This window comes from Plutella xylostella, chromosome 17 (assembly GCF_932276165.1).
Source record: "Plutella xylostella chromosome 17, ilPluXylo3.1, whole genome shotgun sequence".
NCBI lineage: Eukaryota > Metazoa > Arthropoda > Insecta > Lepidoptera > Plutellidae > Plutella > Plutella xylostella.
The window spans coordinates 8,497,958-8,510,922 of NC_063997.1; the positions used below are offsets into that span (position 1 = coordinate 8,497,958).

The following is a 12,965-nucleotide window of genomic DNA, read 5'->3' on the forward strand; positions in this document are numbered from 1 at the left end:
AATCTTACTCTATAATGCATTTGTTCGGAGTGTGTTAGAGTATTGTAGTGTAGTATGGCGTCCCCACTACTCAACCCATATTGCCAGAATTGAGCGTATCCAAAAGCGTTTCGTGGGACACTTATCATATTTTGCAGGAATTTTAAATAAAAAAAAACAATACGTTGATCGATTAGATTTTTTGAAAATTACTTCCTTAGAAAAACGAAGAGATCTACTAGACCTAAGTTTTCTGTTTAAAATAATTAGAAATAGAATTGATTGTCCACAAATTTTGTCCAAGTTGAATTTTTTGGTGCCTCGAAGACTTCCCAGACAACCAATAAAGCCTTTGTGTCCGCCTCACCGTAATACAGTTCTCGGTTTTAACTCTGCCATTCCTAGGTTAAGCAGATTATTAAATAAATGTTCTGGATCAATTGATATTCATGCTGACTCTTTGTTTAAATTTAAAAATACAATTAATTTCTCAATCAATTAATATATTAATCTAAATTTTTAATTCAATTTTAATTCAATTCAATTTAATTCAATTTAATCAATTATAATTTTATTTTTATAATTAGTATAAGTAGTTAAATTTATTTTAAGTAGCCACTAAATTGACGATATTTTTTTTAATTTTGTGCATGCAGTGTTTACCTATAATTGTTTGTGCATCTAGTTTGTATTTAGTTATAGAATTGTAATAGTTTTGATGTAACAAATGTTGGTGAACCATAATAAATAAATAAATAAATAAATAAATGGGCCATCATTAATATTCATCAGGGAGCTATTGACTCAATCAGACGTAATTGCAGTGACGACGATCGCAAGTACCCTCACGGGAGAGGTCCCGCTTCTCTTCATCACTTGCTTACATTTCTTCCGATGTAGTTATACTGCATTCATTCTTACTTGGCACAAAAGTTAAAAAATCTTTGTGTGATTTATTATTAGAACTTATTTAGAAACTAGGTTTTAAAATAAAACATAACAAAAATGAAATACTTTACAAAAAAAATATTAATTTCGATTAACCATTTATTTTTAGCTGCAGTTTACTTGTTTACTAATATTTTGATTAAAACATACACACAAAGATTGTTTACCTTTTGTGCCAAGTAAGGACAAATGGATTATAGATGTAGCTGCATAAATTTTTGTTTTTTTTTGTCATCCTGTAAAATATTTAGTAACCCATTTTATTCGTCGTGCTGCCCATTTTTATAGGTGCTTTTAAGCACTTAGAATTCTGCTGAAGAGGAAAAAACGCACTTTATTCTACGCGTATGATTAAAGTATGTACAAACTTTTGTGGTAGGCCGGTACTTAAGAAGATTGCCATGGGGAGTTTCAGGTTAAATATACATAGAAGTATTCAAAGTGCCGGTACCTATGTAAGCAGGTATATTATACGGTATATTCCAATTACTATACATACGCGTGTGCCAGGCAGATCCTATTTCCTCCAGAAATAGTGTTTAATTATAATTAATTCGGCAGATTTCTGGGTTAATGAAGTTTCGCAATTCAACAAACACCTAGTAGTTACGGGTACGTTAACATATAAACATTATATGTTACCTAATGTACCTACTATAAAACTACGCTTTCGTAAGTGTTCAATTTAATCTAGTAATACTATTTATGAATGGGAACAGCATTGGGCATGAATTCGTGGGCGTATTGGAGCCGTGCCCAGAGAGCCACCACGCCTCACCGTCGCTTCTACAAACAACGCTGACAAAATAAAATCAGAGGAAAAAAAATAGCTATGCAATTTTTTCAGTTCAGAAACTGTTTCTGATTTGCCGCGGGCGCTGGGCGATGCGAATAATTGATTGTTTAAACCTAGATTGTTATCCGTTTTCATGCCCGCTCTCTCCGTTCGTTATGTTAGCGAAGTAAAATAGAAAACTTTATTGTAAAATAAATATAATGCTGAAAGCTTCCATTGTTTGATAGGTTGCGCTGGGAATATCCAATACTTCTGATAATACCTACCTATCATAATAATTTTATGCAAAATATCCGTTCCTAGTATAGGTAGCTAGCTGCGATATATGCGTAGTAATGTAATTAGGAAGGTAGATATCAATTACCCTGGTCTGTAAGTACGATATGAGTAAACGATTAGATTAGGTATAAGTTAAAAAGTAGATATCCTATCTTAGGATCTGCTTATCAATTTTTCTCACAGGCACTCTAAATAATAGATTCAGCAATCGTATAAGTACCTAATACTAACGGTACGTTAATAAATACCTAACTATGAATGATGAATATCAGGTAGGACGTCCCTGCCTATTTTTGTGGGGCCGTGCCGCCGGCGCCGTAGGTACTGTACGTAGGGTAGGTAGTAGGTATACCTACAGTAACTAATATAGTAAAAATGTAAACAATAATAGGACACGGAGTGCGAGAATGTACTAACTATAGGTAAACTTATGTATAAGTTGTATAACATTACTTATGTAGAAGTGAAATTCACTTTGGGAGACATTTTATTTAATTTATACATAAAATAAAGTACTTAAGTATAAAATAAAGGACTTACCAGTTAAACTTAGCAAAAAGAAAATAATAAAACCTCGAACCACTGTTTCTTTAGACATTTTGTAGCAAAACACAACACCTTGAATCGTTCAAGAAACTTTAAATTATTATGAAAATAAGTTCCAGTTATCAAAACCAAAATATTACCACTATATTATCATTTTCAAATTAACCTTCACCAAATAAATAGTATTTTATTAACGCAAATGATTGTTCCACACGTATCTGTTAAGTACACACTTTGTCGTGCTTGAACACGACGTGAAGTTTTTCGTAAATTTGCGCGACCTCCTCTCTCGACAGCTAAAATGCAACTGTTTTAAAAACAAAAACTTACTTCGCTTCGTTTCGTTTCGGCGACCATCGTCAAACGTCGGGTATTTTGCCGCCATCATCAGAATATACTGATTACGTTTCGTTTCTCGCATTTATTTCGTTATAACAATAGAATGTAAAATTTATAAAATTTAAGAATTTTATTGAATTCATCATTACATAAGTTATCACCTTACCTTGGTTAGAGGCAGTTAAGGGGCTTTTTCGGGCTGGTCCTACTTCTTTGCTTGTGGTCTGAGAAACAATCCCAATGTAACACAGACTAGATAGAATCTGACATAATGACATTGACAGTCAGTTTTTTTTTTTAATCAAAAAAGGTGTCAAACTCAAGTGAAAAAAATATTATAGGTTAAAATGAAAAGCTTATAATTTCTTAAATAAGATAATTATTAATAAAAACTTACTTTCGGTCCATGTGTAAACAAAATAAACAGGAACATAATAGCAAACAAGGAAAAAACATAAAGTTCAAAGCTAAAAACATAACCTAGAATGGCAACAAAATTACTGAATAGTATCTTACGGACAAGACCATCGAATTTATTGTTCAAGAGATGGGAAAGCTCGGAAAAGCGCGTGGTGACCTACGACCCTTTTGTAACAGTTCCAAAGAAAGACAAGAAGACATTTACAGAAGTGGTGAAGATGTTTGAGGGCAGAGATACAAGGAGAAGAGGTCATGTAGAGTTTATTTACGCGGCTCTAGCCAGAATGAAAGAGTTCGAAGTACAGAAAGACCTAGAAGTTTACAAGGCATTGGTTGATGTGTTTCCGAAAGGGAAATTTATTCCTTCCAACATATTTCAAGCAGAATTTCTGCATTATCCTAAACAGCAACAGTGTGCAGTGGATTTACTGGAACAAATGGAAGATAATGGTAAGTGGTATAGGATTAATCATTTTAGTTCAAATGTAAAGAATCAGTTTTATTTATAACACATGTTAACTCAAGTTTAGTTCTAAAATCTTGGCTAATACTATAGTTAACAACACATCTGTTAAGTACAGTTCTAAAGAGGCATACCAGATAGAGTACTTATTACAATAAATACTATTACAGGTGTGATACCAGACTCAGAAATGGAGCAAATGCTTCTTAATGTGTTTGGACGAAGAGGGATTCCTCTACGAAAATGCTGGCGTATGTTATATTGGATGCCCAAATTCAAAAATCTAAGCCCTTGGCATTTGCCAACTGAATTGCCTAAAGATACATTAGAATTAGCAATTTTAGCTATACAAAGGATAACATCAGTAGATGCAGATATGGAAGTCAGGGTTTGGCAGGTAGAGTAAATTTTTATTTTGCTTTTCCTCAGCATATTGCTTGTGTACCTTTCCAAGTTTTACCATTCCTCAATAAAATAATACATTAATTAACTTTTAGACTGAAGAAATAGAAGAATCATTGGACAAAACATGGGTGGTGAGTGCCCAAAGCCCTTCGCAGAGGACACTGCTTGCTGGCCAGCCCCCCGACGAACCATTAGTCGTGAAAGGCCCTTACAATGTGTATTTGAAAGACCAAGTGGTTACCTACTTTCTTCTGCTGGGCAAAATTAGGACTCCGCCAAAAGATGAGTCAGATCCTGATGGTGAGTTATTTTTACTGACTGATATTCAAAAGGAAATAATGCCTGATTGAACTAGTGCTTTAATAGAAACCATCTCCATGACTCCTTCCAGCACATTCTTCTCTTCAAGGTAAAGGATAGTTAGGTACTTTTACTTGAGTTACATTTCTTGACATTGTTTCAGATGTTTCGAATCTGGCTAAACCAGTGGGCATTCCTGGTGTATTTGGCACAACCAAACTCCCAGCAGTTCAGTGTACAACTCATGAGCAAGATGATGGCACCATATTGTCTGTTTGCGCTACTGGTAATGTTTTAATGATTCTATTATCAAATGTTACCATGACTCCTATAGGAAATGGTGGTGGGTGGAAATGGTTTGATTAAATAATGTGGTTGGTTGGTTTTATGAGCTTATCCTAACAAGCAAACCAATACATGTCATATTTACTGATTCTTATATTACTCTCTCTTACTACCTTAATGCCAATATATATTTTTATATTAATTTATGATCATCATTTTCTTCTTTCAGGAACATCATCTAGGGATTCCCTACTATCCTGGATCAGGTTACTAGAAAGAAATGGTAATGCTGTATTGGAAAAAATCCCAGTAATATTTACACTGATAGCTCCACCAAATGAAATTGCAATACATGAAACTCTGCCTACTGATAATGAAAAAGGAAAGGAAGAAAATATGCAAGCTAATACCACCTAATCCTAGTAGAATTGGTTGTACTATAATTACCAGTTACTGATTATTTATATTTTGTTTATAAGAATAATGTTGTTGATTGTTAGAAAAAAATGTAAATAGATTTTATTGAAATTATCTACCTAGCTGTTTTTATTGTTGACTGGGTTTGGGGTTTTAAGCATAATTCATACTATATTTTCATATTTATTCACACAAACCTTAACTATGTACATCATATCATAGATAAATAGAAACAGAAGTGGAGAAATATAATATATCTACACTTTATGCTTACATTTACTTTACAAACAGGAATAGGGCATCCTGAAAACTGACTGGACCAGTCAGAATTCAAATTGAGTACCCAAAACAGAATTACATAACATCTTTACAAACACAAACCAACACTTGCACAGAAGCCAGCACTTGCCAGGTCCTTGACCATAATATTTATATCATAAACTTTTAAGTCCACTCATAGTCTTCATCCACTTCAAAGGAGATGGTTCCCCACTGTCACGTGATGTTGTGCCAGTCCGGCTGGGGGAGCAGGTAGGTCTCATTGTCACTCCGTATGACAGTTACTCCTGCTCCGTAGTACGGAATAACAAATGCTGATCCATCTGATGGGCCCACAACCTGCAAGTAGTACAATTATTAGTGTTGAATACTGAGAATATTATGAAAGTGGTGCTTGTCCACGAAGGGGAAAAGATAACCTTACAATTAAAACTTCACTCACTCACACATTGATACACAGTTATAAAGTCAACTTAGATTAGTTAGACAGGTGGCCAAAGCCATCAAACTGAGAAAACCCATGTAACAAGTTAATTTCCATTGCTCACCTGAGCAGCAATAAGGATGATATCCAAGAGTTGGCCAATGAACATGAAGCCGAGGGTGCAGAGCTTGGCCAAGCCGATACCCGGGTAGCCGAGGTAGAAGCGGTCCAGCCCAAACATTCCCAGGAACACTGACAGAAGAAGGGCTATTTCCAAAGAGTAACCATTTCTGTTGAAGAAACATTAACCATATTACCATAAATGTGTTTAAACCAGGCACAGTGTTTTATGAACCCTATTTTTGTGTCATCTCGGTTTTTTTGCAAAATCTTATAGTTTTCGTCATTTTAAACACTTTAGTAAAACTCCGAAGTTTCTATCACTTCTAGTTTATTTTTAAAAAAATCCTAAAGTTTCACTTTATCCGGGTTCCGAAAATCACAAAAAATATTATTAAAATATAACTATGCGATACAATTAAATTTCAATAGCATGCATGGAATACGCATATTAAGACATACATTATAGCAAAATTTCATACATCAAATCTAAATAGTTACTGAAATATTCGTATTATTCTCTCTTTTCATTTTTGTGTTTTAAAACCCGAATAACCGCGTATTAGATCGAGATTTTCAGTACATAGGTAGTCCAGGTATGCCTCTATCATCATTATTAATACCAGCATTTAATACCGCGTTATTCAGAAGTTATTATTATTTGTTTATTTTTTTTAGGGTTGTCACTCACAAACCGGATAAAGACAAAGAGTTATCCGGGTATAAAAAATATGCGGTAAATAATATGCGTACTTGTAAATGATTATAATTGAATTGTAAAGGTCATATTTAATGCAAAACAACTAAAAAAGTTATTTGGCTAGTTTTTTAAATCTTTAAAATCTCAGAAATTGTTAAGTTTTGGATCATACGTTATAGGGTTTAATTGTATGAAAATTATTTTCTCTATAACCTCGTAAAAGGATCAGCTCTACTTACCAATGACCCTGTATACATATGTTTGAAAAACATAACCTTCCATGCAGTCGGGTAAAACTAGTCTGGGGTAGTCAAGTCTCGAGAAAAACGGGCACGGCCGTACCATCTTTTCTCGAAGCGATTCGCGGCAGTTTCGCACCCCCTATATCCTATATCTTCGATGTGGACAAAGCTAGGAGTTTAAGTTTTCGGTGAATAATAGTAGGCATTATAAAAAGCTTAATTTCGAAATTACATGCCAACTGAATTAATAGTTTAGGAGTTACGGTAGATCAAAGTTAGACCATTTTGTCACTCACTGACTCACTGACTAACTGACAGATCATTAAAAAGTTTAAGGTACTTCTAGTAGACTTAGAAACTTAAAATTTTGCACCATAGAAAACAATTTTATATTTGCGGTTTGGCAAGAAGATTGTGTATGGATTTTGACTGCATTGTTAACTTTGTTCGTTGTTTAAGTATTCAATTGGATGAATACATAAGAATAGAATATAATAGTATAATACATGTAATACATATATTATCATCATCATCATCATCATCATCATCACCATCAGCCAACATAGGCCATCATCATCAGCCTATAGCAGTCCACTGCGGGACGTAGGCCTCTCCCAAAGCACGCCACTGGATGCGATCTTTAGCTTTCCGCATCCAATCATAACCGCCACCTTTTGCAAGTCGTCACCCCATCTAGCCGGAGGGCGTCCCACACTACGTTTGCCTAGTCGCGGCCTCCACTCCAGAACACGTTTACCCCATCGGTCATCGGTTCTTCGACAGATGTGACCAGCCCACTGCCACTTAAGCTTACTAACTCGGTGAGCTATGTCGGTGACTTTAGTTCTCTGTCGGATTACTTCGTTCCGGATGCGATCTTTCAGAGAGACTACAAGCATAGCTCTTTCCATAGCTCGCTGAGTGACCTTCAGTTTGTGAACCAGTCCCGCTGTAAGTGTCCACGTTTCAGCCCCATAGGTCATGGGGCCTATGGGGAACATAGGCCATAATTAATACAAATTACCTAATACACTTCATAATTTATAATAATTTATTACTTAATAAACCTGAAACTAGATGGCATTGCCGGATGCATTCTGCAGTCTCTCGATTCAGTCTTTCCATAGTAAAAAGTTATGAGTCCCATAGAAGCCAAGGCCTATTCAAATTATTTTGTAGTTATAAACCAACATTTAGTAATTTTATCAATAGTTTTCTTTATATTATAATTATAGTGACTTGTAATCTATTTAAAAAAGGAAAAGGCAAACGACATTAAATTTAATCGATAAAATAGTAAAGCTAAATTTCTAAATAACAGATTTCTTATCTCTGTCAGAAAAAATAAAAACCGGGTGTAAAATATTAGTTTATGAGGAGTGGCAACCCTACATCCGAAAAATCCGGTTAAAACTTAGTTTAACGATAACTTCTGAATAACGCGGTATTAGATGCTGGTATTAATAATGATGATAGAGGCATACCGGGACTACCTATGTACTGAAAATCTCTATCTAATACGCGGTTATTCGGGTTTTAAAACATAAAAATGAAAAGAGAGAATAATACTAATATTTCAGTAACTATTTAGATTTGATGTATGAAATTTTGCTATAATGTATGTCTTAATATGCGTATTCCATGCATGCTATTGAAATTTAATTGTATCGCATAGTTATATTTTAATAATATTTTTTGTGATTTTCGGAACCCGGATAAAGTGAAACTTTAGGATTTTTTTAAAAATAAACTAGAAGTGATAGAAACTTCGGAGTTTTACTAAAGTGTTTAAAATGACTAAAACTATAAGATTTTGCAAAAAAACCGAGATGACACAAAAATAGGGTTCATAAAACACTGTGCCAGGGTATTAGGCAGATTCGTAAGGTATTTGACAGCCCAGATTATGTTTTACATACTGTACTTAACTATTTTTGGTAGGAAGACCATAATAGATTACTGGGTGGATGATTTAGGTCAGTACATGTATTGTTAGAAATGTTACTTACGTCCATTTACAAGGCATCTTTCTTTTGAATGTAGAACTGTTAGATTCAGTACAAATAATGCCATCAGCCGCAATGCATTGAACTGAAACAATTAACATTATAACTGTTATGTTTACTTCATAAATTACACAGTATTATTTCAATTTCTGTACAATGATATATTACCTTCAGCCTCTCCTTCAGAAGGGACATCTTTTCCTTTCATGCATCCTCTAAACTGCTGAGTATCAGGGTCAATCTGATTGATGCTAGGATCCGGACAAATAAACTGCCCTAACCTCAGTGTACTGCAGTCCACTGGCATAACCTTCTCTACTTTAGCATCATCCGACCCCCATACTGCTGCTGCAAAGCTCATTAAACATATTTGTACGCAAATAACTTGGTAGAACATGATGCTGGGCATGGGAAGAACTGGCACTTCCAATGGATTTTTACATTTTAAGGTAAAGTTTAAGTTAAACAAACTGCACACTGCTTATTACGTATTTATTCGTAGTCTTAACTGGCGAATAATGTTGGCAAATGTTGGTATTTCTTCTCATTCACAAAGAATGAATGAATAAAAGTACAAACAAACACAAACCAAATTTACCAAATTTGACAATGATGACAACTTGGCATGTCATCTGTCATTAGGTAATATTCACAGAGTGAACATCGACTATCTGTCCCTCAGAATAATAACGGCCTCTTGCTGACGACCGAACATTAGCTGCTTTTGAGTTACCTAGGCAAGGTAGGTACAAGTGTTTAACAGATCTATTATTTCTAGGGTAGCTGCAACGCCTACGGATAAAGAAACGATAGTAATACTTATAGGTACTTAACTACAGGCAGGGAGTTGCAGAAGTGGTAAATATATTAAGTATATATTATATTCGATTCCCGGCTGGGGCAGATATTTGTTTAAACACAGATATTTGTTCTCGGGTCTTGGATGTGCCCGTTAAATGGCAATAGACCCGCCCCCTATTACATTGGGACTAACATAACACTCTGGCGAAAAGTGGGTGCAGCAATGCACCTCTGCCTACCCCGCAAGGGAGTACATTAGTACAAGGCGTGAGTGCGTGTTTTTTTTTATATATATTATATTATTCGGCTTTCGGCTTGGTACTTATATAAGTACTTAATAAGTTTAACTTAAGTACGAAAGCCGAATAGTTCAATCTGGGAGTTATTCTGAACAACTAAAAAATGATCATCAACTACTACCAAGAACAAACAAATACAAAATACAAGGAAATTAACTACACAAATCTAGGTAAGTAAGTACCCACTTATCACCGATACGTTCATGTCGCCTACACCCGCTCATGGGGATACTTACCTACATCTTTCTTTACTGACTGACTTGTTTCGATAGGAACTTAATTTAGCTTTTCCTATGTAAAATAAAAACGCTACGTTACCTAAATATATACCTACACCTCCATTAGAATAGCGGGTTCGTAAGTACATCGACTTGCCCTCCTTTCTACTGATTGCTAAAATTCAGTATTTACGTTAACCATACCACCGTAGGTACCACTTTGCTTAGTTTAGTTTACCTGTCAGAGGGCCTTCAATATCTGAGTTCAATATCAATCAATTAAAAGTACCTACATTAGGTACTTACCTACTTAGCCAATTTCCGAGACAAACAAGAAGTTTCCTTCCTTTTCTCTTTATAGGTAGGTAGGTAGGTACCTACATTATACATTTTCTGAAAGAATAAAGGTAGTAGGTCTAAAAATTACCCAATTAAGACCACAAGAGATAGCACCGTAGTGTTGAGGTAAATGGGCCCACCTCTAATTGCGTCCAAGAGTAATGGCGGCCATTGTAATAACAACGCGAGATTTGTATCCTCTGAGGTACTTAGTTAACTTTTTGCTAGAAAGCTCCCGCTTTTCATGCTGGATTGCAAAAACCGATTTGACCTGGCTAAGGTCACCTGAGAGCAACGACTGTACTTACACTGTACAGTGTACAGGTTGCTCAGTACACATAGCCAGATGTTATTAGTGGTAATATGTAAGCGCGTCAGTATTTATTATTATTTTAAAGTCTGTAAAGTATTGGAATGGTCCCTCAGGTACACTTGGGTACTTAAGATTAAGAAGCGCTTCCGTCTCCTTCAATGCCGGATATGAGATACTTCCGTCATATCCGGTCGTAAGATTCTTTGCACGACGCCCTAGGTAGTAGCTACTTTAAACACAAACCACAATTTTCACCCCTACACTATGTACAGTCAGCTGCATAAGTAGCTGTACACTTTTGCACCTTGTCAAACTGACTACATAACAAACCGTCAATGATAGGCAGTTTGTAAGTTTGACAACGTACAAAAGTGTACACCTACTTATGCAGCTGACTGTACCTACTTAAGTAAAAAACCAGGGTTCCCCTCATCTCGCCTAATATTTATTGCTCTAAACTCGTTTCGCATAACTCGTAAGGTCTAAACTTTTTTGGTAGAATCATCACTTCCCCAAGACTTATGTGGCATAAAACTCGTTTCGTCTAAAACTCTTTTGGCACAAACTTGAAACGCCTAAGTCTCGTTTGCTCAAATTTTTCGTACTGTGTTTCTCCTAATATTATCGTAATAAATACTATATTGAGTATGTTGTAAATGTACAAATTGAGGTATTTTTCTCCTACATCCCGAAAATCACGATATTGAATATCAAAATATCGAAAGTGAATGACCATTATAATGTTTACAAACGCCATTAAACCCCATGGGATCGAAACCTAAAGATAGGTGCGACGACGAGCAAAGCGAGGAGGAGCGTGTTAGGTGCACATTATCGTCAAAAGCAAAGCGGAGCGGAGCGTTTCCCACATAGCGGCCACAATACAAGGCACCAGTTTGCACTATGTAGGGAGACGCTCCATCATAGTTAAAGCCAAACTAATATTATGTATTACTTTGTATTACCTATGCCATAGCATTATTAGTCTATTCAAGATTTGGCCATACCATTATTAGGCTAAACAAGATTATGCGAAATAACTTTTTACTAAAAGAGATTTATGCCATACGATTTTCGGCGAAACGAGACTTTGACCAAACGTTACTATGCAATATGAGATTAGGCAAATAAATCTTAAGCCAAAAAAGGTAGAACCAAAAAACCAATTCACCCGCAACCGGGAAACCTCTCTGAATATCATTTTTAATTATCCGCCGTAAAGAATTCAAGCAGTTTTTCAACAAATTCATCTTTCGCTCATTAAGAAAGATGGCGTGAAACTTTCCGAGAACTTTCTTGGACGGGTCTGAACTCATTATACATTCAGATAAGTCGGTAACAAACCAGTGGATTTCTTAGTACGTATCCGTTGTAGGACGGACGGCTAACGAACGAAGTTGGAGGTGCAGGCCGGCACGCTGGCATCTCTGCGCCACTTCATTGATCGGAAATCAGCCCCGTACTAACGTAGTTTGTTTTGGTTCCATTGCTTTTTAATTTTAACTACTTTTCAAGGAAGCATAATTATATTTAAGTAGGTATAACTTGTATGATTCAATAACTCAACATAGGAGAATTTACTTTAACCAAGTCCTTACCTATAATTAAGTAGGTATAACTTGTATGATTGAAGAACTCAACATAGGAGAGTTTATTTGAACCAAGTAGGTACCTATATTTTTTACAGATTTTTAAACGAATGAATCCTTTTTTTTTAAAATTCAAATGTACCTACAGTGTGTTTTACGCCAAAGCCACGGATATATCATTTGTTTGTTGTTTTTTTTAATTTAAAATCTTTGCTGTTCGTAATAGAGAATATGAAATTAAAATGCAATTTTAAAGTGGATTTTTGAACCTTTTTTAACATCTATTTATGGTGGCGGTTTGTGCCGAGCGTTATGGCGCTTCTTAGGAGAGGCCTATGTCAAGTAAGCAGTGGATGATTATTGGCTGATGATGCTGATCTATTTATAAATGAATATTGCTGATATCTTTTTCTGATTACTTACCTACTTATTATAAGATCAATCATAAAAACATTAAG

At 35.3% G+C, this 12,965-nt stretch overlaps 3 protein-coding genes across 3 annotated transcripts in view; 1 reads left to right on the forward strand and 2 right to left on the reverse strand.

Moving 5' to 3' along the window:
• Positions 1–2,867, reverse strand: part of LOC105389464 — a 38,876-nt gene extending 36,009 nt beyond the window's left edge. Inside the window, exon 1 of the mRNA XM_048626691.1 lies at positions 2,543–2,867. Coding sequence (XP_048482648.1) covers positions 2,543–2,600 — 58 coding nt within the window. The 5' untranslated portion in view covers positions 2,601–2,867. The remainder of the gene's footprint in view (positions 1–2,542) is intronic.
• A 342-nt stretch (positions 2,868–3,209) lies between these two features.
• Positions 3,210–5,291, forward strand: LOC105389463 (evolutionarily conserved signaling intermediate in Toll pathway, mitochondrial). Its single transcript, XM_011560575.3, has 5 exons — positions 3,210–3,757; positions 3,941–4,167; positions 4,268–4,475; positions 4,639–4,761; positions 4,990–5,291. The coding sequence occupies exons 1-5, from the start codon at positions 3,373–3,375 to the stop codon at positions 5,175–5,177; spliced, it is 1,131 nt and encodes a 376-aa protein (XP_011558877.3). The 5' UTR covers positions 3,210–3,372; the 3' UTR covers positions 5,178–5,291.
• Positions 5,292–5,347: 56 nt separating this feature from the next.
• Positions 5,348–9,539, reverse strand: LOC105389462 (TM2 domain-containing protein CG10795). The gene is made up of 4 exons (XM_011560574.3): positions 9,117–9,539; positions 8,952–9,033; positions 6,005–6,170; positions 5,348–5,795 (listed from the first exon to the last, which is right to left on the reverse strand). The coding sequence occupies exons 1-4, from the start codon at positions 9,355–9,357 to the stop codon at positions 5,673–5,675; spliced, it is 612 nt and encodes a 203-aa protein (XP_011558876.3). The 5' UTR covers positions 9,358–9,539; the 3' UTR covers positions 5,348–5,672.
• Positions 9,540–12,965: the final 3,426 nt, after the last annotated feature.

Bases quoted from the DNA above. Each gene is read 5' to 3' on its own strand.
- LOC105389463 (XM_011560575.3), top strand. From the start codon at position 3,373: ATGGCAACAAAATTACTGAATAGTATCTTACGGACAAGACCATCGAAT. The intron at 4,168-4,267 runs GTAGAGTAAATT...ATTAACTTTTAG, and splicing joins TGGAAGTCAGGGTTTGGCAG to ACTGAAGAAATAGAAGAATC. The intron at 4,762-4,989 runs GTAATGTTTTAA...TTCTTCTTTCAG, and splicing joins ATTGTCTGTTTGCGCTACTG to GAACATCATCTAGGGATTCC.
- LOC105389462 (XM_011560574.3), bottom strand. From the start codon at position 9,357: ATGCCCAGCATCATGTTCTACCAAGTTATTTGCGTACAAATATGTTTA. The intron at 9,034-9,116 runs GTAATATATCAT...TAATTGTTTCAG, and splicing joins TTCTGAAGGAGAGGCTGAAG to TTCAATGCATTGCGGCTGAT. The intron at 6,171-8,951 runs GTAAGTAACATT...TTTCTTCAACAG, and splicing joins AAGATGCCTTGTAAATGGAC to AAATGGTTACTCTTTGGAAA.